At 50.8% G+C, this 22,417-nt stretch overlaps 1 protein-coding gene across 2 annotated transcripts; it reads right to left on the minus strand.

The window, feature by feature from the left end:
- Positions 1-6,693: 6,693 nt before the first annotated feature.
- Positions 6,694-20,189, minus strand: MFNG (MFNG O-fucosylpeptide 3-beta-N-acetylglucosaminyltransferase). Of its 2 annotated transcripts, none has more exons than XM_032996827.2 (8): positions 19,274-20,189; positions 13,985-14,033; positions 13,354-13,456; positions 13,106-13,259; positions 12,549-12,634; positions 11,026-11,191; positions 10,388-10,473; positions 6,694-9,515 (listed from the first exon to the last, which is right to left on the minus strand). In XM_032996827.2, the coding sequence occupies exons 1-8, from the start codon at positions 19,610-19,612 to the stop codon at positions 9,449-9,451; spliced, it is 1,050 nt and encodes a 349-aa protein (XP_032852718.1). In that variant the 5' UTR covers positions 19,613-20,189; the 3' UTR covers positions 6,694-9,448. The 2 variants fall into 2 exon arrangements, with proteins under 2 accessions (XP_032852718.1, XP_032852717.1); XM_032996826.2 differs by having other exon boundaries at positions 6,694-9,518.
- Positions 20,190-22,417: the final 2,228 nt, after the last annotated feature.

The following is a 22,417-nucleotide window of genomic DNA, read 5'->3' on the forward strand; positions in this document are numbered from 1 at the left end:
GACTCTGTCTCTCAGACTGCCTCTAGCTCTGTGATTGCTTTCTGCCTCCACCACCCTGGAAGTCCCTCCTCAGATCAGCTGGAAGTCAAGGGGCAGCGTGTGAAACATTTAAGTGCCCTGCAGAGGATGCCAAGCTCCATCAGCTGTAGCAATGTCCCCCAAAACAAGCACATACTAGGTATTTTGCACCTGATTTCAACATGTAGAACTCCAGGGTAGAGACGGCTCTCTGATAAACTCACAGCACTGTGGAAATGACCACAGAGAAACAACCAGGAGAGGGAGTGAGAAAAAGAGATACAAAAAGGAAAGCAGTAAAATATACACATTTGAGAGCAGTGGAGACACAAAGAGTAATGTGGAGATGCAGAGCAGCAGACAGTGAACAGATTAAATGTTATTCACAAAGACCTGGTTATAGGGAAAGAAAATGGGAGGGAGGCATATAGAGGGAAGAGCACAGATGCAAGGAAAGAAAACATAGGGCAGGGAAGAGAAGGGGTAAGTCAGACGGGGAGAAAGGGAGGGATCTGGAGGGATTGCCTGATGTCAAATCTGATAGAAAAGAGGATTTATCTGCAAAAAATAACCCAGATCTAAGCCACAGCTTTAGAGCAGCTGCGTACAGAGACAGAGCACTGTGTATTTATTCTTAAGCAAGAGCAAAAATGGGCTGGTGCAGATCGCAAGCCAAAGCAGGGTCATGCCTTATCAGGAGGCTGCCCACCAGCCTGGACCAAGATGAAAGGAAGGGAAGGAAAGACAAGGCAAGGCAGATGAAAGCAAGATGAGGCAAGGGAGGGGAAAGAAAGGAAAGGGAATGGAAGGGAAGAAAAGGCAGGGGAAGTCAAGGCAAGGCAGGGGAAGGGAGGGAAAGGCAGGGTAGAGCAAGCAAAGACAGGGGAGGCAACAAAAGGCAGGGGAAGGCAAAGAAAGGCAGAGGGAGGCAATGAAAGGCAGGGGGAGGCAATGAAAGGCAGGGGGAGGCAATGAAAGGCAGGGGGAGGCAATGAAAGGCAGGGCGAGGCAAAGAAAGGCGGGGGGGGGAGGCAAAGAAAGGCAGAAGAAGGCAAAGGAAGGCAAGCCCAGGCAGGGGCCGGCGGGCCCGTCCCTGTCCAGGGTGCTGACCAGAGCCTGCCACCTCCCAGCCCCGGCCCCCCTCCTCCTCCTGCCCCCTTCCCCGCACAGAGGGCAGGGACCTTTCCGGGGACTTCAAACAGCTACAAGAGCAGTGTGCTTCCTGGAGTGAGCTGAGCAGAGAAAAAAAAAAAAAAAAAAAAAAAAAAAAAACTTGCAGCAGCATGTCTGGACACTCTAAGGGCAGGACTGGATGAATGGTAGTGAAGTGAGTGCCCATGGCTGGGGAGAATATAAGACATCTCTGGAGATGCATGCCTGACCTGTCTGGATAGGTCATTGTAAGGATCAGCTATCCTCTTAGCCTCTCTGTGCAGGACGGACCTCATTCCTCATTGCTGCTGGATCCCAGGCTCTCAGCATCCACACTGGAAGAGCAGAGATTGAGATGGGAAGATGGACTCAGCTGTTCCAACTGCACCTGATCTGTCCAGATTGTATGACCAGGAATTGGCAGTCACACAAGTGCCATGTGTGTTGGGCCACATTCACCACCGGCGAGCTTTTGGTGAGTAGTTTCCTCTCCATGGCCTTGAGGCTTACAAAAGAATTAGACTGAAAAATGGTCTTAAAACCATAGTCCGCTCACAGGGTGGACAGGTGCTTGTCTCCACAGCAGCTCAATCCCCTACTGTGGATTGCCAGGTGATTTTGCAAGATAAAAGGGCTGCAAAGGATCTGGCCTCCTCTGTCCTCAACTCTAGTAGGTGTCTCTGTCTCTTTCCAAACATCCTGGCCTCACCAGGCCATCTTTGTTCCAGAATTGCAAATCATCTGCCCCACAGAGAAAGCAGTGCCCAAGAGCCTGACAGAGTTGCTCCATGGGCAGCTACAATTTGATGTCAGCACAGAGTTGCAGAATGAGCCTGTCTTTCAGAGATCAACCCGGTACCAGCACTTTGTTACCAGCAACCTGGCTTTCCAATCTGATGCCAATAGTCTGGACCAGAACAACATGTTTTAAGAGTAATTTGGAAAAACAACTGGCAGCAGGGGTATAAGGTGGCTGGCCCTGCTGCAGGACTAGATAATCTCCTGATAGTTCAATAACACCACCTCTTTAACTCTCTGTGATTCTAATAGGTGACCAAGTCAGCATGCAAACTCTCCAGTCACACAGACCCTCATGTTAACCAGACTAATAACAACACAAACATTTCTTTCCAACACTGAAATCTTCCTCACATTCACCATGTAGCAGGAACCCATAGTGATTCCTGCCATGGCTATATGACAGCAAGCACAACTTCATAATCACCATTCACCAGGTCACCATGAAAGGCAAAAATGCCCTTGAGGGATATAGATGCAGAGCATTAGCTGGGTCTCAGCTCTCTTGTCAACAGAGAAAATTAGGGGCCCTTTAATCAACTGGGCCCATATTTCATGGAGATGTGCTGCCTGCCAGCACACCAGCCCCATCTTTTGTGCTGATTGAAGCAAGGAAGATTGAAGCACCAGGAAGAGTCAGAAGAGAACAGCACAGTCCCAGGCTCGTCAGGATGAAGTACCTGCCTTGTGGCATCTCCCCCAGTTCTGCTCTCCTTGGTTGTGCTGTACCCAGCAGCTGGCTGGTTGAGTAGCCATCCCTCTCCTGTGGGCCAGCGCCACGTGTCTAAGTTGGAACATTATTCTCCAGTTCTAGGAAATTGGATTACGGGTCAGAGAATACTGACTGTTATTTACCTTTGATTAAAACCAGCCCTCCTCCCTCCTGGGCTGGAGAGGCCAGTGTTGTTGTTATTTACTCTGCTGCCAAACCTGGAGTTCAATCCCTGCCTTGCGGCACTCAATAAAAGCCAACGCGGAGGGAGGGTGTACGGCAGGCAAGCAAGCAGGGCTGTGTGGGTGGAAGGGGAGTGATTATTCAGGCTACTAAGTCCAGTTTGTTTCTTTTGCATTCAGGCTCTGGGTCAGCGAGGACAGGGGTGCTGGAGGTGCCTGCCCCTGTGGCTCACAGCACTGATGGGGATCCAACCACGGCGATCCCAAGCAAGCCCTGTTTGCCCCCATGACTGTCTCTGGTCCTCTCCCTTCACTCCATCTCTGTTTTCACACTGCTCTCTCTTTTCTATACCTCCTTCTCTATCTCTCTCCCCTCAGCCTCCACCTTCACCCTCTTCTCCCCCTCATGACCTCCCTGCTTCCCCTTTCTGCCTTTTCCTCTCTTCCACTCCCCCTCCTTCCCACCCTCTCCCCCCACCTCTGTTTCTCATTCCCTTCATTCTCCTCCTTCCCTCTCCCCCCACCCTCCAAGCCGCTATTCCAGGACAATAGAGCAGATGGCAGGCTGTTTGTTTTATATGTCCCTTTGGAAAATCAGCTCAGCTGTTGAATCTGCGACTTTTGCTAAAAACAGACACTGTCCAACACTAGCTGAATGCTGGGGGAAAGGGAGGGAGGGGGTATGGAGGGGCCCTGCTCTCCGTACCAGCTGCAGGGATTCTTTCTCTGCACCCCACACCATACCTTTGGGAAACAGGCCTGTCCAAGAGCCTGGAGAGGAGTGTTCTCCCACACACACTATAAGAAACACCATCACAAGTGGAGAGAGCTTGGGCAGCTTCTGCAGTCAGCCTCGCTCCACCCAAAGCTGATGGTAACCTGTGAAAGGTGGGGCAGTGAGGAATGGGCAGTCTTTTCAGCACATCCATCCTGCTCATTGCCCCAGCCTGCTGCTTCTCTGAGTGTTCATGAAAGCCGAGTGGCATGCGCACTCCCCAGGAAGAAGACACACAGCACAGAATAGAGGTTGATCCTATTTCCAAGCCCCACATCTTCTCCTGTGCTACTGGGGTAGCCATGAGTGAGAAGCCAAAGGCCAGCATTGAGTGTGTGGATAAGGGAAGACAGTCCTTGTCTTTTCTTTTCCAGTTTTCCCCTCTTCTTGTTGAACCCCTAAGCCCCAAGGTACCAGTCCTGAGGCCACCATTTATCAGTTGCCAACACAGACATGAAGAGGATGTAGATTTTTTTCTGGTTCTTTCTCTTATCATCTTTATTCATCCCTCACCGCTCCCTTCCCCTGTGCGTATATCTGCCATCCTTCAGATCTGTTGCTTCATGGTATTTCTGGGTGGAGAGGGATCTTTGCTCCTGATTACTGCCCCTTCCTGCCCCAAAGACCATCTTGTTCCCCCTGATTAGATGTGACAATGCTGCCTCATCGATCCTGTAAGCCCTCCTCTCCTTTCCCACCCTGCCTCTGCTTCTTAGTTCTTCAGCGTAAGCACCATTTTTCTCTCTGTCCAGCACCAAGCACAAGCTGGCCTTGGCTCACAGCTGAGGCTTCTGGATTCTCTGCCAGTTCAGATGCTGGATACTTCATGGCATATCCTCCACCTGATAGACCGTGGCCAGCAGATTCTCTCTGTGCCCCGTTTGTGGGGGTGAGATGGGGAAAGCAGGGATTCAGAATAGCAGCATCTCTCCCCGTCCAATCGCCCTGCTTCGCTGCACTCCCTTTTCCTATGTTGCTAAAATCAACACTGTTTTCTTCTCAAGCAGCAGCAGAAGGGTCAGGGCCAGCAAATCCATGTACAAATCACTCAGTTTAATTTGTCCTCAGAGTTCACTATGAATCAGATGCAGCTCCCAGCAAAACTAAGGGAGGCTTGACCGAGGCACAGTCAGATGTAACATCTGAAGAGGTTCCTTAGTCTTACAAAATCCTGGAAGGCAATTTAAACACGAGAGATAGGCAAGGAGCCCATTCTTGGGGTCTATAATTAATCACATACAGTTCAAACAGGGAGAGAGATGAGTTCCTAGCTTTCTTGGAGTCCAAGCTGGATCAAATAGGGAGCGATAAAAATCTCGGGCTGTCAAGGAACAGCCTTAAAGAGGCAAAGCCAGCTCAGCCCTGCAGTCTTTTAACCTCCCAGGTAATTGGGTAGAAAGTCCAGAGTAAAAATTCCTGCATCAGCTGGTGAAAACACACATAGTTATTTGTACATTTGTGATGCTGCTCTTCTTCCTGGTCTCGCATCCTCTTCAGTGTTGCCATAAAGCAAGCAGTATTTGGGACAGAAGAAAGTCCCAGTCAGTATGAGATCCCATCTCTGGCACCGACTGCTAGTAGGTGCCTCAAGGAAGAACTTAAGGATGGTCCATGCCTCTCTGTGCCCAATGCAGTTACTGAATGGAACAGTAACCTACCCTCCTTCACCTTTGCAACCACCCCAGAATTGCGCTCACGCGCATAGAGCCCTGGTGGCCTGTGGTACAAAAGGGCGAGCCAGCTGTCTTGTATGGTTTTTCAGGGATTGAAGACAAAAGAAATTAAATAAATGAATGAAAAGAGCTGCCGATCCCAACCCTGGACTGTCTGAAGAGCCTGCATTGTAAGCAAGGACAGAGGAAGTATCAAAATCGAGGCCAAATCTGCTGAAAGAAATTGAGTATAACTGTCAGATGAAAAGACATCAACTTAATCTGGAGTATTATTTGAAAAAAAAAAAAAAAAAAGTTTGGGGCCAACCAATCTGATATCACCTCTTCCAGGGTAAACTCTGACTCACAGGCTGGCATTCTGTCTGGCACTGATGGGCCACAATTGTCCTGATCACAAAAACATCCAGAGCTGGGTGTCCAGGCAACACCCCGTTTGCTGCTATTGCTGGGCAGCTCCCAAACAGCACTTCAATGCACAATGGAAATTCCCATGCTCTCCCCCAAGGCCCTGCTTGATGGTCTCTTTCCTTCCAATCTCCTTTCTTCCCGTTCCTATTTCTCACCTTTTGGCTTGTCTAGTAAACTGCTCATCTTTTGAAGGCTGCATCTTTAGGAAGAGGCCTGGGGAGAGAGGTGAAGGCTGCAATCTAGGTATGAGTTGGGTAAATCCCACAGTGGCTTAGAAATCTGTTTTAAGAGGAATTGGCACCAGGACAGAAGCACTGTCTAGCATTGCTATTCTCTTTCCCCTTCCAAGTCTCTAGCAACAACTGCAGTTTCCCACCTATTTCAAGTAACTTCTCTTTTCCCTCTAAAGAAAGAATAGTCATTAGCATTTTTTTGCACTGTCAAATGGGGGTTTCCTTATAAAAATTCTTCACAGCTAAGAGGAAAGTGAAGAAAGGATATTGTTAACATGAAAGCCTCACTTAATACTTTACCTTTCAAATACTGTAACTGCTTTTTTCCCCTCCTTCTCCTTTTTCTGAATCTTCAGTATACAGCTTAAACATCATTAATAGTGTTGGTTGCTATGGTGTTGGGCAGACAGAGATCTCTGTACTTGAGACCTTGAACTACACTTTAAGTTGTACAACAGCAGGGTCATGCCAAAACCTTTGACTTTGACCCCATTTTTCCCAGTAAAATATAAAGACCATGTCTCCATCCCTTTTCTTTCTTGGGAGAGGTTTTTTTTCCCTGCAATGAGAAAAGGGAGCATGAGATAGAGAAAGGGAGAGAGAGAGAGAAAAAAAGAAAAAGAGAAAGAAAAAAATTTAATAGACCCAGTGGAACCTTTCCAAAATCTTTAACTGTCACATCAAAAAATCATGAAGGAGAATGAAAAAAGAGAGTCCCCTGAAAAAGTTTCACGTGAGATTGTTTCTCATTTTACCAAGCAGCTAAACATTTTAATAAACTAGGAAAATGAGACTGTAAAACCACAACATCTGACAGCAAGCCCCAGAGGCAGGAATCATTCCTGAAACTAATTTTAACTCAGGTTTTAATGTTGATCAGATTTCATGTGGTGAATGTTCCCTTAAGCTGTCTCTCTGTTCTTAGAGAAAACCTGAGTTCTTTTGTCAACTCCGAGAAGCTATTTTCTTTCCAGCGCATTGTCGTCACAGGCATAACAGCACTTTTCTGTCATTTGTTTCTCTACAGCCCAAGAGATGCCCTGCCTGAGACATCTTCTCATCTGTTCTTGGTTCCCTTATGAGACAAGACATTTTCCACAGAAGTGGCACTTAGCTGCTCTAGCAACAAAGATGTCTTAAACCAGTCCCCATGCAGCCACTCAAGTACTCTACTCATTTAACATCTGTTCTTCAGCCATGCAAAAGTCACCAGGTCAATTCAGATCAGCTGAGGCCATGAACCACAGCAGGCTTCCAATTTCTCTGTTTTGCTTTTCCCTAGGGAAGTGAAGCTGCTGTACCAGTTTCTTCTCTTCCTCCGGGCACATGTATTGCATTTTGCTTTGACTGTCATGAGGACATCTACAGATAGTTCTGGAATTTTAACTCAAAGTCTCAATGAACAACACCTGAAAGCTTGAATGGGGAAAAAGAAGAAGATATCCAGGTAGCGTAGACATCTCTTGAAGACTCTCATTTTCTCTCACGGAAGCATTTTTCATCTTACGGTTGAGTTCAAACCAAACTGTTTGCCCTGTGGAGCAGGACTTTACGCTGCTCCTGTCTTCCAATAGTTGAGTGTCTCTGTTTTGAGCCACATGTTTCCTAGGTTCATGTAGCTGTGTGAGCCAAGTGCTTTGTATGACTGAAGTAATGGTCATTGGCATCAGCTAGCCCCAGTCTCTGCTCAGGATGAATTTCCAGTTCAAAGGTATGTTGTGCAAGAGAAGAAAGCAGGGCTCTCTGCTGCTTCACAAGCTGGTTAAATGCTGGTAAGAATGACCAGGCTGGAAAACAGCTCTACAGTCTCCTGCTTTATGCTTCTCCAGAAATTAAAGTGCTCATTCATTTCTAGATCCCCCTTTGCAGAGGTGGAAAGGTCTTTCTGACAACTTTCCTTTAAACCTCGTGCGCTGTGTAGGAGGTGCTGGTGCTGGAGGGGGTGGGGGGTGGGAGGAGGTGACAGGGTGGCCAGTTTTCAAAACGGTAGGGGCACAGTGATAGTCGCCTTGGCTCTTCCAGCCCACCAGCAGCAGGCTTAGTCACATCAGCAGCATCAAAGCTGAGCAGCTCTTCGGAGAAAGGGCATCCGTCCTTTCATCTGGAGATTATAGGCATCTTTCACAGATCCCAGCAGTGTGTTTTGAAATGCTCTTTAAAGAGAAATACCTGTTTGTAGCACCACCTGCCATTTAAAACAGCCTCTTTGCCTTCCAGCTTTCCCTGCAACACTCTCCCCCAGCCATTTAACCATGTGTACAAGGACAAAATGGTGCCAAAGTTCATTCCTCAGCAAGAAGAATTGCCCAGCTTTCATGCCAGGCTCTGCACTGAGAAAAGGACTCTCCACAAACATCCCAGAAAGCTTGTAACCTATTTGGGCCTGCTCCTTCCCCCTCTTGCGCTCAGCAGGGACAGCAGGAAGGCAGAAAGCTGCTCTTAGCATCCGAACTAAAGAAGCACAGAGATAAAAAGCATTTTGCCTTGCTGTTTCCATTCCTTCATGACTTAATTTTTTTTGGTTGGGGCACAGAGAAGATTATAAAGCTGTAACCTTTAATTCGCTCCTGAGTGCTCCTTCTCCATCTCTTCCTTTCTCCTTTCTTTCAGCCAATTCTAATCCTTTATGTCTTGTCTCTCACAGGTAGGAGCTGGAGTCTAATCTCAGACGACAGGTTGGTAATTAGAGCAAGAGATTATCCTGACCCCATATCAAGAAGGTAAAAAGACAGCAAAAATGCAGTGCCATACAAGATCAAGTCTTCAATGCTCAGTGCAGGAACCATCCTCATCTCGGTCTGTCTCCTCCCAGCTCCCTCACCCCACACCCTCTCCTTTGTCGTGGCAGAGGGGGGAATTCCTGATTCTTTGTACTTCCTGCCCATCTCCCCTCTGCTGAGCAAGAACTACGCTTTTCCAGCACCCATTCAGCACAGAAATGGTCATATTTTCCATTTCTGTAGACCTTGACTAAGCAGAGATTCAGCCAAGGGTCTGTGGCTGGGAAGAGTGGGTGGTGGGGAAAGCACAAGCAGATATGGAAGAAGGGAGCTTGCTCAGAGAGGCTGGAGCCACAACACACTATCGGCCATTCTCAGTTGAGCACTGGTTACCCATTCCCAGGGTCCTTCTAGTCCAGCAAGATGAATTCAGAGCGAGGAGCAGCTGCAGGTCCCCATCTCTACCCAGATGCCCAGCAGTCACTACCCAGTCCTTGATCTGCTCAGGAAGGCATATTTCTCCCATCCTTTGCACGTATCCCAGCACAGATGGGAAATCCGTTCACGTGTCCAGCCTGTGTTATCCATCTTTGGTGCAGATCTTGGTTTTTTGTCCTGTGTCACCAGTATTCAGCGAGGATGAAAAAAGCCATCACACAGCGCAGGACCACCATAGAAAAGGGGAAATCGGGAACACTGAGCTTCTTCAGCGTCCCCCCCCTACATGCACAGGGTGAATGGGTGTCACCAGGACCCACTGTAGCTGAGGCTCAGGCATCACCAGCCAAGAGCCTGCAGGCACCAGGAGGTGTCGGGATAGAGATGGCAGTGGAGTGATCGAAACCTGCTGGGGAAGAGAGCAAAATAAGGTCCGGTGACACTTTTTACACCAGCACACAGCTGGAGAATGCAAGACCTCTCCCTCATGTCCCATCCCACATCAGGTGCCCACCCTGCACTAGAGAGCTCCAGGACTGGTTGTTCACCTCAAGATGTCTTTTCTCAGCAAAGCTAAGCAGCCAAGCCTCCCTCCAACACCTGAATCCAGGTCTGGCCCATGTAGCCCAAGCCCATGGCTCACCCCGATCACAGACAGGGAGATGGGCTCTGCACCAGCCCCCGCTACATGGTTCTGTTGATGTTCTTTTCATCGCTTAGCTGCTTCCCACCCCTGCCATCTCCAGCCAGGCGCTTCCTACCCATGCTCTGCAAATAACAACTTTAGGTTTGTTCACTCAAAGCAGACAAGGTAAATCAAAGAACACTTTTGTTTGCAGTCAGCCTGAAGTGAACCTTTTTCTTTTCCCCCTTCAGTCTTCTCAGCAAAACAAAAAATGAAAAAGCAAGCAGAAATTCCTTTCCTGAGTTTAAAAGAACATTTCTGTTCCTGTCCCAGAGGTAAAAGGTTACCTTGTTCAGTCTCAAAATGTGAAATAAACGGCAATACTTTTGGCTCAGGAATTGTCCAAATAAAATGTTTTGATACCCCTTTTCCTCCCACTCATCTGAAAAGGTTTGCAAAGTTTGTAAGCGTTCACATAGACATTAATGCTGCTGTGTCCCTCACCCAAGAAGCCATGTGACTGCAAGGCTTCTGTCCCTCACTCTAGACCTCCTGCACCCCATTTGGCTGCCCCTCCCTCTCAGCCCGAGGTGTCCCCCTCCCAGTCTGAGGGCTCACACAACAGCAACACCCAGACCGTTCATGCCCTGTACCTTGAGGGATCCTCTTGGGGTGAGAAGGGGCCACTGAGTTCAATAACATTGAGCTTGTTCTCAAAGACACCGTAGCTGAGGGTGACCTGCAAAGAGCAGTGATGAAAAAGGAACAGGGAGGATAAGGTGGGTTCAGGAGCAAGGAACTTGCTTTGGGCAGCAGAAGATCCCATTTTGGTTCTTTCTCTGCTGGCTTGGCCTCTGCCTTCCCTATCTCTCCTGTCTTGCTTCCCATGATGATCCACTGTGCTAGTCCTTTGCCTCTCCAAGCACTCTACAGTCCTTGTTATCTCCCCACTCAAGGCAGACATGGTGCCATGTCAAAGCCCCTTCCCCAGTCAATCATCATTTCTGCTTGTCCTTGTGCCATATTCCCCCAGGAATGCCCTCAATCTTCCCCTCACTCCTCATACCTGTGCTCCCCACCACTGAGCCCAGGGGCACTGTGACTGGCATCTGTGCTGCAGGCAACATCTGCTCCTTATTTCAATGAAGCATTTGTCAGGAAAACCTCCCCAAAAGAGCAGGCGATTGATTCAACCCACGTCAGTCCCACCAACGGAGCAATGTGCCTGTAAGCTCCCCTCCATTTCTCCTTCCTCACACCCTGCCCCTCTTGCTCCATTTCCCCTCCTCACCTGCTGCGTGAGCCGAGACGGGGGGATGAGCTGCAGGTTTTCCAGGTGGGAGTGGAAGAGCGCATTGGGCAGCAGCTGCCCGCCAACTTTACACTCAATGATGTAACCCATGGTGCAGTCGTCTGGGAGGCGGATGAGCTCGGAAGTGCTCAGGAAGCTCCTGCCACTGGAAGAGAGTAGGGCTGCATGGGTTATGAAAAGGAGAGGGGGGTATATAGACATCCACTTAGGTGGAAGGTAAATGAAGGACTTAACTGAAATCACAGTAAATCTTGGAACTAGGCAAGAAATCCCCGAGTTCCACCTACAAAGATTTGGGAATGCGTTTGCTCTTTGATCACCCTCAGCCGTGCTGTCCCACCAGTTGTCAGGTGCTGTCCCCGATCTAGCTCCTCGGTGAGCTGATGCAGAGCTGGCAGACTTTGCTGAGCTACTTTTGCACCTGTTTGCTGAGCTGCACTGGGTCCCTGAGGGGTCAGACAAGCCAGCACAAGAGAAACAGTGGGAACACATGGCCAGAACCAGGAGGAAGAAGAGACAGGACAGTCTTGTGCAGCTTGAGTAAGCTATCCATGGCTCCACTGTAATGTAACATCACACGCTTGGTCATCCTTTGACGACAGGCTAAACCCAGTTTTAAGGTTCCTATAGCTGGAAGCATCCACACAGCATGAAGCACTGTCTACTATAACACCCCTCAGCTAGTTCAAATGTGGTTTAAGCATTTTAGCACAGACTTTATGCCAGGTTAGGCATTATATATCCATGCCACTTTCATTTTACCCTGTATCACAGATCATCCTGCCTGGATCTACCACAAAATATGTATCATGGGCTTCAGCTAAACCAGCCACCTGGTGTGGATCAGATCTGCCTTTCTGGATAGGCACTGGTCTGGTTAAGGCTGGCACTGCCATTGCCTATCAGTGGATGTGCATACAGCCTGTGATAGAACCTAGGTCATCATGGAAAACATCAACTTCTTGTAGGCTGGGCTAACACAGGACCCCGGGATCTTCTTCTGTTCTCCATGCACCAAGCTGAGGAAATGACAGTGGCCACTGTAAGAAGCTGAAGAGGGTTTGGGCTGGGGGAATGGGAAATTAGCTCAGGAGGGAGGTATAGGAGGTTGGAAAGAGGCAGATTAAGGGGAAAGTAGATAGGCAGAAAGGGAAAGCACTTAGGAAAAGAGTCAGAGGAAGCTCAAAGGGATGGGAAGGAGTGTGGGGGAATAACCAAGAGCTGAAATGAGTTGGGGAGAGGGGAGTATGTCATCCTATGATCATGTTTGCGGACACGTTTGCCTGCTCTTGCCTCTTTTTAATCCGAGGGCAGACCCACCCGCTAAATCCTCCCTCCAGTCCCACGTGCTTGCAGGTGTGTAGCACGTGGCACTCTGCACCCTTGCAAACATCCCTTCAAACACCACATACACAAATCCAGATCTGACACTGCCAGGAATTAATATGCGGCCGTGTTCCTCGTCCCCAAAAGCTCCCATACTCACCAGCTGCACAGCTCACCTGGCCCACGGCACCATCTTGCTTGCCAGGTTGCGGCTGATGCAGAACCCAGCCCCTCCTGTGGCAAACCAGAAGCGCACAGACTTCTGGAAAGAAACAGCAGAGAAAAATCAATGGCAGAGACTCAGACGATACCATACTCCCTGAGATGGGAGCGCTGGAAACCCAGCTTTGATGCCAGGATAAACACAACCCTATTGTCACCCCAAACCCCTGACTGCTGCCCAGAAGAAGGACCTGCCAGCAGCACAGCATGGATTTTGACCTTCTCATATTTGGAGTGGCCAAGTTCCTGCTGGCAGCAGCAGCTGGGCTGCCCGAGACAGGCTTATCGCCTGGCAAACAGGTACCCAAAGGCGCAGCAGCAATGTGGGACTCTTTCCCGAGGGAGATCAGATTGAGTCAACGCCTAAAATCATGTTCAGACAAGACTGGCGAGTTTTCAGCTGTTGCCTGTTGCTCTTAGGACCTGCTTCTCCTTGGCGTACATCTGCAGCCAGAGAGCCAGAGCACTAAAACCAGCCCATTGGTCACCTCACCACCTCCACAGTCTGTACCGTCTGGTTGTTTGGCAGCATTTCGGAGGCCCGAATGGGTCTGTTGAGGCTGGGTTTCCCCAAGTAAACATCCCACGTCACAGAGTAGGAGGACAAGAGCTTCAGGAGGGCCTGAGGGTTCAGGTAGTTGTCATCATCCAAATGGCAAAACCAGCTGAGGGGAGATGGGAAGAAAAAAAACAAGAGGTCTGCGGTAAGGAGGGTGTCTCTTGCTCTCAGGGGTCCCCCCCGTGACGGCTCTGCCTCACCTCCGGTCGCTGGCCATGAAGGTGTCAAACTCAGCAGCCATCTTGCAGGAGAGGGCCAGATGGCTGTGCTCAGCAGAGCAGTTAGTGAAGATTGCGTGGTCACCTGCCAGGAGAGAGAAAGCTGTGGCTCAGGGTCGCCCCACTTCACACGATCACTGGGAGGACCTCTGGGTGGCGGGGAAGGAGTTCGTCCACAGCCAGCCTCCTTGCAAACACCCAAACAGGCGTCTGAGCCCAAGGTGACATGGGCTTCATCCTTCCCCCTACCTGGAGATGAAACCTGGAGAAAGCCAAGTATCTTGGCCAAGACTAGGACAACTGCCAACTGCACTTCCACCCTGCCCACTCACAGCCAGTGTGTGGGGACTCTCTCATGGGCTGATTCCACCCATGGATGCTTTAAGGCAGATAGCACCCTGTCTCCGGTTGGCTGCATGCCCTGAAATAAGCCAACTAAACCGAATCATCACCGCTGCAGCTTGGGGTCCTCCCACGGGACATGGCAAGGGGTGTGCTTCAAGAAGCAGCGCTGACGTAGGAGATCCAGCCTTCATGCTGGACCCTCTCCCAAGGCCATGGCAGTTCAGAGGCTGAAGGTGGGAGGAGATGGTGTTATAGGACAGGTCATTACCCATTCTCCTTTTCAGGGCATCGTCTTCTTCATCGGTGAAGACGTAGGTCTGGGAAAATAAGGTAAGGAGGTTACTCTCAGTGCTGGAGCTGGTGCTGCTCCTGGCCACCCATCCCTTTCTCCCTGCAGCTGGACATGCTCACCACGGTCACCTCTCTCCATCTTTGCTGTCGTGCCCCCCTCCTAGGCAGCAGCTGAGCAGAGGGATGGTCACACTTCCCCTTCCTGCATGGCACAATTGTCAGCACTTGTGTGGCTTCATTTCACCACCACCCCCACCTGCCCCCCACAACCTTGGGAACAGGGAGAAGCGGACCCGTGACACCGAGCGAAGGGGTGAGGGACCTCTGGCTCAGGTGTCAGTGGTAGAAAAACAAAAGCACTGTGGTTGAATGATGCTCAGGTTAAAAGGAGAACATCTGTTTGTGTGTTAAGTGTCCACAGCCCCCTGCTGCTTCCTGCCTCCTCCTCCTCCTCTTCCTCCACCCCCAGGCCTCTCTAATCCCCCTTTCTGCCATTATGTGGCATACCTCTCCCTCTTCAGGGATAGGCAGGGATAAGGGCTGGTGGAGAAAAGCTTTCCTCAGGCAGAAAATGAGCTTTCATGAAATCAGAAAGGAGTCACAAGCTGTAAACAGTCTCGCCACCAGCTGCCCACAGGCTGGTTAAACGCAGCACCTGGGCAGGGACAAAGGGGAGCAGGTGGGTAGACAACAGCTCCAGGAGCCATCACTGCTCCCAAAGGCTCTGGCGAGGAGATGAGAGTCTCTAGTCTCCCCACACTCACCCAGCATTTGGGGGACAGAACCCCATCATGAGGACGTGGCAGGAGAAATGTTCTGCACATGAAAAAAAGGCAATGAAGGACCCTCAGAGACCACCTGGCTCGAGCGGAGAGAGAAGGATGGGTTCATGATCTCAAATGTACATGCTACAGCAACTTGGTGGATTACCCTCCAGCAGCTGAGCTGCAGCAAAGGGCCATGCACACATTCCTTAGTTAAAACCACTTTCAAGGTGATCATGGGACAAGAAGCAATTAGCTAAGTCTCAGGTAAAACAGTCGTTCTGGGTCAGGGGACCATATCACAACCTTCAGGCAAGGCAGAGCTTGCCAGTGGCATGGGATTTCCCTCACCAGTGTGTCAGAGCCAGAAATTTCCACTATGAGAAATACTTCATCTGAAGAAAAAAAATCTGAAACTATTGAAACTTTCTGACCTTTTTCAAAAAAACAGAAACATTGTTGCTGGAAATTGCTTGCTTACAGATATAAAATTAACTAGAAATCATGTGCCTAATAAACATCGTATCTGATTGACTTAAAATAGGAATCTGCATATTTTGCCAGATTTTCTACTTGTGAAAATATTCCAAGGTTCCCACTTCCCTCTTGATGCAACGTGGCAAATGTGTTTTTGCAGACACCTAACATGTTTCTGTGGGAACCCAAAGATGAAGGAACATTGTTATCATGGGGAACACCATACTGTCCAAAATAACTGGAAAAAGGAGGCTACGAGTGTGGGGCTAGGCAAATCTGATTTCTCTGGCTCTCCCACACTCTGATCTCCATGGCATACTTGGCTACAGTACTCCAGAGGTGCTGGAGTGTGTGTCCTGGCTCTGTCCTGAAGGAGTTCACAGGCAGCTGTCTGCATCTTTGTCTTCTCCATCCCTCACACCCCTGATAGTGGGCAACCTGGAACAGCAACTGCTGCCGGCATCCAAGTGACCACCTCTATGTGTTCCTCAGCAAAGCCATACACGATGGCCAGGGTGGGAGAGAGAGAGAGAAGGGCCCTGGCTAAAAACCTGCTTGGAGACCATTTGGCCCTGTTACACCTCTTTCTCAAGGAGACACCACCCACTGTTGTCCATACTAATGGAGTCTCAAGAGGTTCAGAAGGTCTCTCTGGCCATGCCAGACCTACTCTCCCTGCTGGGGACATGCAAGCAGAAGAACACTTGGTGTCACTTACGTCCCTGCAGGCAAATGGGGTAGACAGAAGCAGCCTCCCCATCACATCCACCCTCCTGTTCTCCACCAGACCATCTATGGGGCCGCACAGGATCTCCCATTGCGGTGCCTCAGTGCACTGAGACTGGGCCGAGATGGCTGTCAATGCTGCTGCAGGGCCTGAGGAAGGATGCAGCGTGGAAAGCATCCCTCCATGCTGGAGTGGAAAAGACAACTGGGTGGGAAAGGATGTTTGCTGTACAGAAATGCAAGAAGTGATATGGAGCCACTGGTGTCAAACAGCTTTGCCTGGCTTCTCTCCGTGAACATAAGAGCCCGTGCTAGCCTATAAATACTACACTTTGAGACCTCCTCACTCCAAATTGGGAAAGCGGCCTAGCAAGGAAGAACAAGAGAAAGGGAATAAAGATGTGGTATCTGACAATCCAGGGCCACGTTCATCTCCCAGGGTGTCACTTTTCCAGGAAGAAACCCCCTCCAAAATGCTAACAGCTCAACAGGGTTATTGTTGTGTCCTGCCTGGAGAACAGATTCAAAATCTATCGTGTGTTCGCAACACTGAAGATGTGAAAGCCAGTTCAGGATGGGACATTCAAAGGCTTCATTTCAATTGGCTGGATGTCTGGGTTTCTGAAAGGAGGAGAAGTGCTAGAACCAGTTTATATTACCAACCAAAATGCCATTTCAGACCAGAAACCTAGACTCATCTCCGTCAAAACTGCTGGGGCCAAGAACATAAGCCGCTCCAAGAAGCTGTCCAACCTAAACAATCATCAAAACTGACACTTCTGTTTCGATGAAACCTTTTCTGAGGAAAAGGCCTTTTGCTGAAATGATTTCCACATCAAGCTCCAGTGGAAAGTTTGTCATGGGTCAGTTCTCAAGAGGCAGAGCGAAGAGTGCCCACCTCGCACTTCCCCTTCCCTGTCTCCCACCAGCTGCGTATCTTCTCTTCTGTTTAAAAAGTGCAATTTCAGGGAAAATGTCTCTCTCTCTTATTGTCTACCCCAACAGAGTCCAACATAGAGGACTTTCAATTTGGCTCCCGTACAGTCTGTCATAGCCATAAAAACCACAGCTGTTCCTGCCTCCTGTTACAGTCACCTAAGCCTGACCTGGGAGGACTGGGTTGCTTCCTCCGGGAGGACACCATGCAGGTATTCAGCTCTGAAACCAGGCTTGACATCAGCAGCACAGCCAGCTGCTAAAATTTCCCCTCTGGCCACTTGCAGAGAAAAACCCACTGAACCAGCCTCCAGACGTGAGTAAGCGTGAGTGAGACAGCAAGACTGTGGGTCAGGCCTAGGAGGAGGTAGACTCTACATCAGGGCTTCATAGACCAGGATATCTCCAAGACTGGCTCTTAAAGCCTATGCCTCTCCATAAAGATGCAATAATAGGAGGTCTGGTGCCCTATCCCCGGCCCCACAACAATTAAATGTTCTTCGCAAATTGAGAGCTCTCATTTTTCTGCTAAGCAATGTTCCTATACTGTCCATTTTTCAAAACTAACTCTTTCCCCTACCTCCAGAAAACCCCTCCAGCAACAGTATATTTAAGAAAAAAAAAAGGCTTCTGACTTTCATGTTCTTCTCTTTACTTCCATCCCCACCCCCATTCCCCTGCCCTCAAGGCCATTCAGTAAAAAAAAACAGAAGAAAAACATGGAAAGTTGAGAGGGAGGAGGAAAACACTGAATTTGCAATAAAAATTGATAACAATGACAAAACACTGTTTAAAAATTACTGATGCTTCCACTCTACCCTTCCTTCCTATTCTCCTGCTCAGTCTGTGAACATTTCCTAGAGGCTGGCAGCAGCATGGAAAGTCCAACACCTCTTCCCAGGTTTGGACATTGTTTGCCTGCCAAACAGAGAGGGTCAGATGAATCTGGGGAGCTAGTATCTAATTCCTGTCATCAGTGGAATGGCCAGGCACCTCTTTGTCAAACACACGAGGAGGGAAAGGTGAGCTGCTCCTTAAAAAAACCACTCCAAAAGCCCCAGTCACAATATCTTAATGCCACTGCAGCCGAGGGGTTGGGTTTGGTTTCTCCAAAGAGCTGCTGGGCTGAGGCCAGGCAGAGAGGAGAAGTGCATCTGGAGGAGGAAGCAGGACATCTCAGATGCTGAGAAGGACGCGCAGACAGGAGAGGAAGTTGCTCAAAATAGGACACGGCTTCCTGTGACGACCGCAGCAGACTAGACAGTTGCAGCACCATGATGTGGAAAACCACCCTTACCCAGAAAACCCTGCATTGCTTCAAGCACCCTCCTACCCAGTACCCCATCCCCCTTCCTTGCTGAGGCCTGAATTTGTCTTCTGGGTGCTTGTCACACACAGGCAGAGGCAAAAAAAAAAAAAAAAAAAAAAACCACACTTTGGGGGCAGCCACAGGATTTCTTCTTTCTTGAGGAGCAGCTCTGCGAGGGAGGGAAAGAAGTACCTGGGCTCTGGGGAGTACTTCTGCCCACCAGTAAGCCAGTCTGCACAGAACCACCAATGTGGTGGCCCACACCAGTTCCTCTAACAGGAAGGAAACTCTCCAAACTCTGCTTTAGCAAAAGGTGGAAACGTCAGACTCCCAGTTATAAAAAATACTTTAAAAATCAAATATTCACTCACACCACTTCAAGATCATGCACGTGAGCGGATTTGCACAAGGAAGCAAGGCGTGGACTGTGCTGATGTGCCGGGGAGTGAACAGGGCCACAACCACCCCTCCTCCTGCACTCCAGGAGGTCCTCCAGGTCCTCCTGCCTTGCTTTCCTGCCCGTTGCACTACACCATCCCAGGGCGAAGGGTACCCAGGTGCGATGTGGACATCCTGATGGAGGGCCAGGGGGAACCACTCAGCTTGAAAGCTAGGAAATTCATGGCACAGGCTGGTTGAAAACCCACCATTTCATACAGACACAGGATGGTCTGGGCTCTCAGTCTGGTGTGGCCCAGGCAGTCTGCAACCCCCAGTGTTGCTGGTTAAAAAAAGGAAATTAAATCCCTTCCACCTCAAGCTGAAAGAGTCATGCTTAGGTTAGAGGCAGGTGATGCCTGCTAAGAGCGCTCATCCTCCCAGCCTTCATGGGAAGAACCCACACAAGCTCTTCATCCCCTCTGCCAGCCTTTCCCATGAAGCAGCCACATTTTGCTGGGTAGCATCCCCCTTTCAGTGTGAAAAGAAGTGAGAATTAGGGAAAACAAGGCAAAGTACTGGGTGGGACTGCAGTGCTCAGCCTCCCCTTCCCCCCCCAACTGGCACCCCATCCCTGCCCCATTACCAAACATCCTCTCTCCAGCCACACGCTCACCTGCTCTCTGGCCCGGGATATCCACGTGTCCAGGAGCAGCTCCATCCTGCTCTGGTGAAACCTCTTGGTTGTCTTCACAGCTATGAAAACATCCTCAAGCGTCAGGCTTCCCTCGGTCCTGTACCCCTCCGGAGGATGGACTTGCAGGTCCTTCTGCCCCCTGCCACCGACTCCATCTGGGCTCACTTTGCTCCGTTGCTCTGCCTTCTCCGACGTCCCCTCCCGGAGCCCCGGGTACTGAGCTGTTTCCTGAGCCCCGTGGTGCCGCATGGAGAGGAGAGCCACGCTGACAAGGAAGACTGCGGCTCCAGAGAGACCACGGGTGAGCCGACGGCCCATGGCTCCCAAGTTGTTCCTGCTGCAGCTGGTGTTCTACTGAACAAAGACAACCTCTGCCTGTAGCTCCACGTGAAGCTGCCCACCCTTCTCGAAGCTTCCAAAGGGGCAGGACAAGCCAAGAGTGAGGTCTGAATAGGATGTGGCCGAGGAATAGGGTGGGTGAAGACCAGAAAGGCAAAGAGACAGCAGCCCCGGAGGATACCGGTGAAACAGGGGGAGTTTTCACCGACTAAGAGGGCTCGCTGACCCGGCGAGGCAGGGACACATGATGGGAAAGTGCTCCGAGGTGGCTGGCAGGGCCTGCCAGGAGGAAGGCGAGCATCCCCACTCCCAGCGGAGAGGCTGAGGGTCCCGGGCTGTGGGTTGAGGCGGCGGCAGAGGAGATCAGAGCCATCGGTGGGGAGTCTGGACCGAAGGCTGCAGCTCCCCAGAAGCCACCAGCCCGCCCGTCCGAGCCGGGGGCTGCGGGGCGATGGCGAGCGGCGGGCGCAGGGCTGCAGGGAAGGGACCGGGCACCATGAGTGCGGCGGGACGGTCTCTCCACCTGCTCCCGCCGTTGCAACTCGTTCTTGCTCCCTGCCAGCCCCGGCCCCGGTCCCGGTCCCGCCTCCGGGCACGGGGCGGGGCGCCAGCCCCGGGGGGAGGAAGAGGATGGAGAGGGGGGAGGATGGAGGGGGGGGGGGGGGGGGGGGTGTGAGCCCTGGGTCTGACAGTGGGTTTGCCTCGCCAGGGAATCGCCAGGCTGGGACACCTGCGAGGGGACAACCGGCTGATCCGGGAGGACAAACCTGTTGCTGGATTGTTTTCCCCACTCCTTTGTGGCAGTCCTGCGATCTCTGCAGCCCCTGTGCTCTCTCGCGGAAGGAGGGGAAGGTGGCACGGATGTGGGCGCCGGTGGGGTTAAGCTGCGTGGTCCTATGTTGTTCTTGGGAATAACGATGTTTTCCCAGGAATTGCCCCAGACTTTTCCTGCGGGCACTGCTCTGCATTGCTGTCCCTGTCCTTTAACTCCACTCTGCCACCCCAAAGCAGGACTGTGTGTCCCCTGCTGCCCCCCTCCCCATAGGCCTCAGAGTCTCAAACCAGGGTACGAGCCCCACTTCTGACACCCATCTCCCCAAACCATGACCCAGACCCTCTCTACTCTTGAAGGTCCTTTTCCTTTGCCTTCAGCCATGCACCCCCCCCACCACCCCGTTTCACAACCCCACCGGGGATGCCCGAGGTCAATCTGCTGCCCAGGTGGCTGCAGAGCCAGTGACACTCACAGGAACAGGTACACCAGCACCAGGGGGTGCAAGGGAGGGCCTACAGCCTCCCTTTCAATGTCCACAGCTCAGCGTCACCACTGAGTTTACACCCCACCCATGTCCTTGGCCCCTGCGGCAGGGCTCAGCTCAGCAACTTGTCCCTTGTGGCTTTTGTGCTGTCCAAGATGATGCTTCCTTTTTCACTTTGCTGGGTAAGGAAAGGGGGTGTCCCTCTCCCTCCCAGATAGTCCTGCAGGCAAAATGGCACCTCCAGCTCCCTCCCCTCCACCGCCACCCCCCTGCCACCATCGGGCACGGCTATCACCTCCCCTGTGCCACCTTCACCCCAGCTCTCTGGTGGCCAACAAGTCTTGACAGTCTGGGGCCATGACACAGAACATGCTGAGTGTAGCTGAGCAAGTCCGGCATGGAGAAGACTTTCCTCAGGGATGGGAATGTCAGAGACCCTCCCAAGACAAAGGCCACCACAGAAGCAAAATTTTGGGTACAGCACCACAGATTGCTGCATGATGCTGCTGGTTCAGTTGAATATGGGGTGGATGGTGGCGAAGGTCCCCTTCATGCTACCTCTAGGCCACTTTACAGAGCAGCTGGTGGGTAAAGAGAGGCAACCAGCCCAGGAGGGGGATGATACCTGCACCCCCACCCCAGCCTCCCTGTGCAGAGAGTGTGGGGACAGCAGGCTGGTAGTGCTCTACATAAGCTGCCGAAATCAGAGCACCTCCTCAGGGAGCTTCAAGCTGTGGGCATTCAATCTCAGCATACCAAAAAAATAAAAATAAAAAAGTAATAAGATGGGGACCCAGGGGAAATGGGAGGTGGAGGGGGACACATGGCTCCATGAAGCAAAGAGCCCATGTAGCAAAGGGGGGGAACCTTAGAAAAGGGGGTCAGGGAAGGGATCAGTGTCCCTCTGTTCCACACTCTCACCATGTGTCCAGACACAGATACTTTCCAGGCACACAGGAAAGACCTCCCTGCAGGACAAAAACCATGTACTCAGTTTCCCCAAGCCTTGAACCCATACTTTCACCCCAGCCCTGTCCCTGGCTACAACTTTTTTCTTTTATAAGGAAGAAACCACTGAATTCACTTCTCCTCCCACCCCTTATGCATTTTTCCAAGTCTCCAGGACTCCTAGCTTTCCCCTAAAGCAAGAACATCTCCAGAGCATCTCCCATATCCCTTTGGAGGGTTCCCACAAGTTTTACTTATACATCCCTTTGAACAGTGATGCTTTCTTACACTGATTTGTGGCTGGGGGCGGGGGGTGGGGGTGAAGTCATTAACATTCAGGCCTTACATTAGTGCAAGAATGTGAAGCTTGTGTGACTGATCTGCTGCCTCTGCTAAATGCTGGGATTGCTCCCATGGCTAGCCACTGCACCTGAACCAGAAATTAACCTCTCCGACTGCTTCAATCACACACCAGCAGTCCCAGGCAGCTGTAAAGGCAGCTTCCGTGGCTCTCAGGCATCCTGCAGCACCTCCCAGCCCTGGCCTAGGAGATCATCTGGGAGGGAAGGGGGGGAAC

Source organism: Tyto alba, unplaced genomic scaffold, assembly GCF_018691265.1.
Source record: "Tyto alba isolate M040663 unplaced genomic scaffold, T.alba_DEE_v4.0 Super-Scaffold_2, whole genome shotgun sequence".
In the NCBI taxonomy this organism is placed as follows: domain Eukaryota; kingdom Metazoa; phylum Chordata; class Aves; order Strigiformes; family Tytonidae; genus Tyto; species Tyto alba.

Excerpts from the sequence above, each read along its gene's own strand:
- MFNG (XM_032996826.2), bottom strand. The coding sequence starts at position 19,612 with ATGGGCCGTCGGCTCACCCGTGGTCTCTCTGGAGCCGCAGTCTTCCTT. Across the intron at positions 14,034-19,273 it reads TATCCCGGGCCAGAGAGCAG|ACCTACGTCTTCACCGATGA; the intron begins GTGAGCGTGTGG and ends TTATTTTCCCAG. Across the intron at positions 13,260-13,353 it reads TTCATGGCCAGCGACCGGAG|CTGGTTTTGCCATTTGGATG; the intron begins GTGAGGCAGAGC and ends ATCTCCCCTCAG.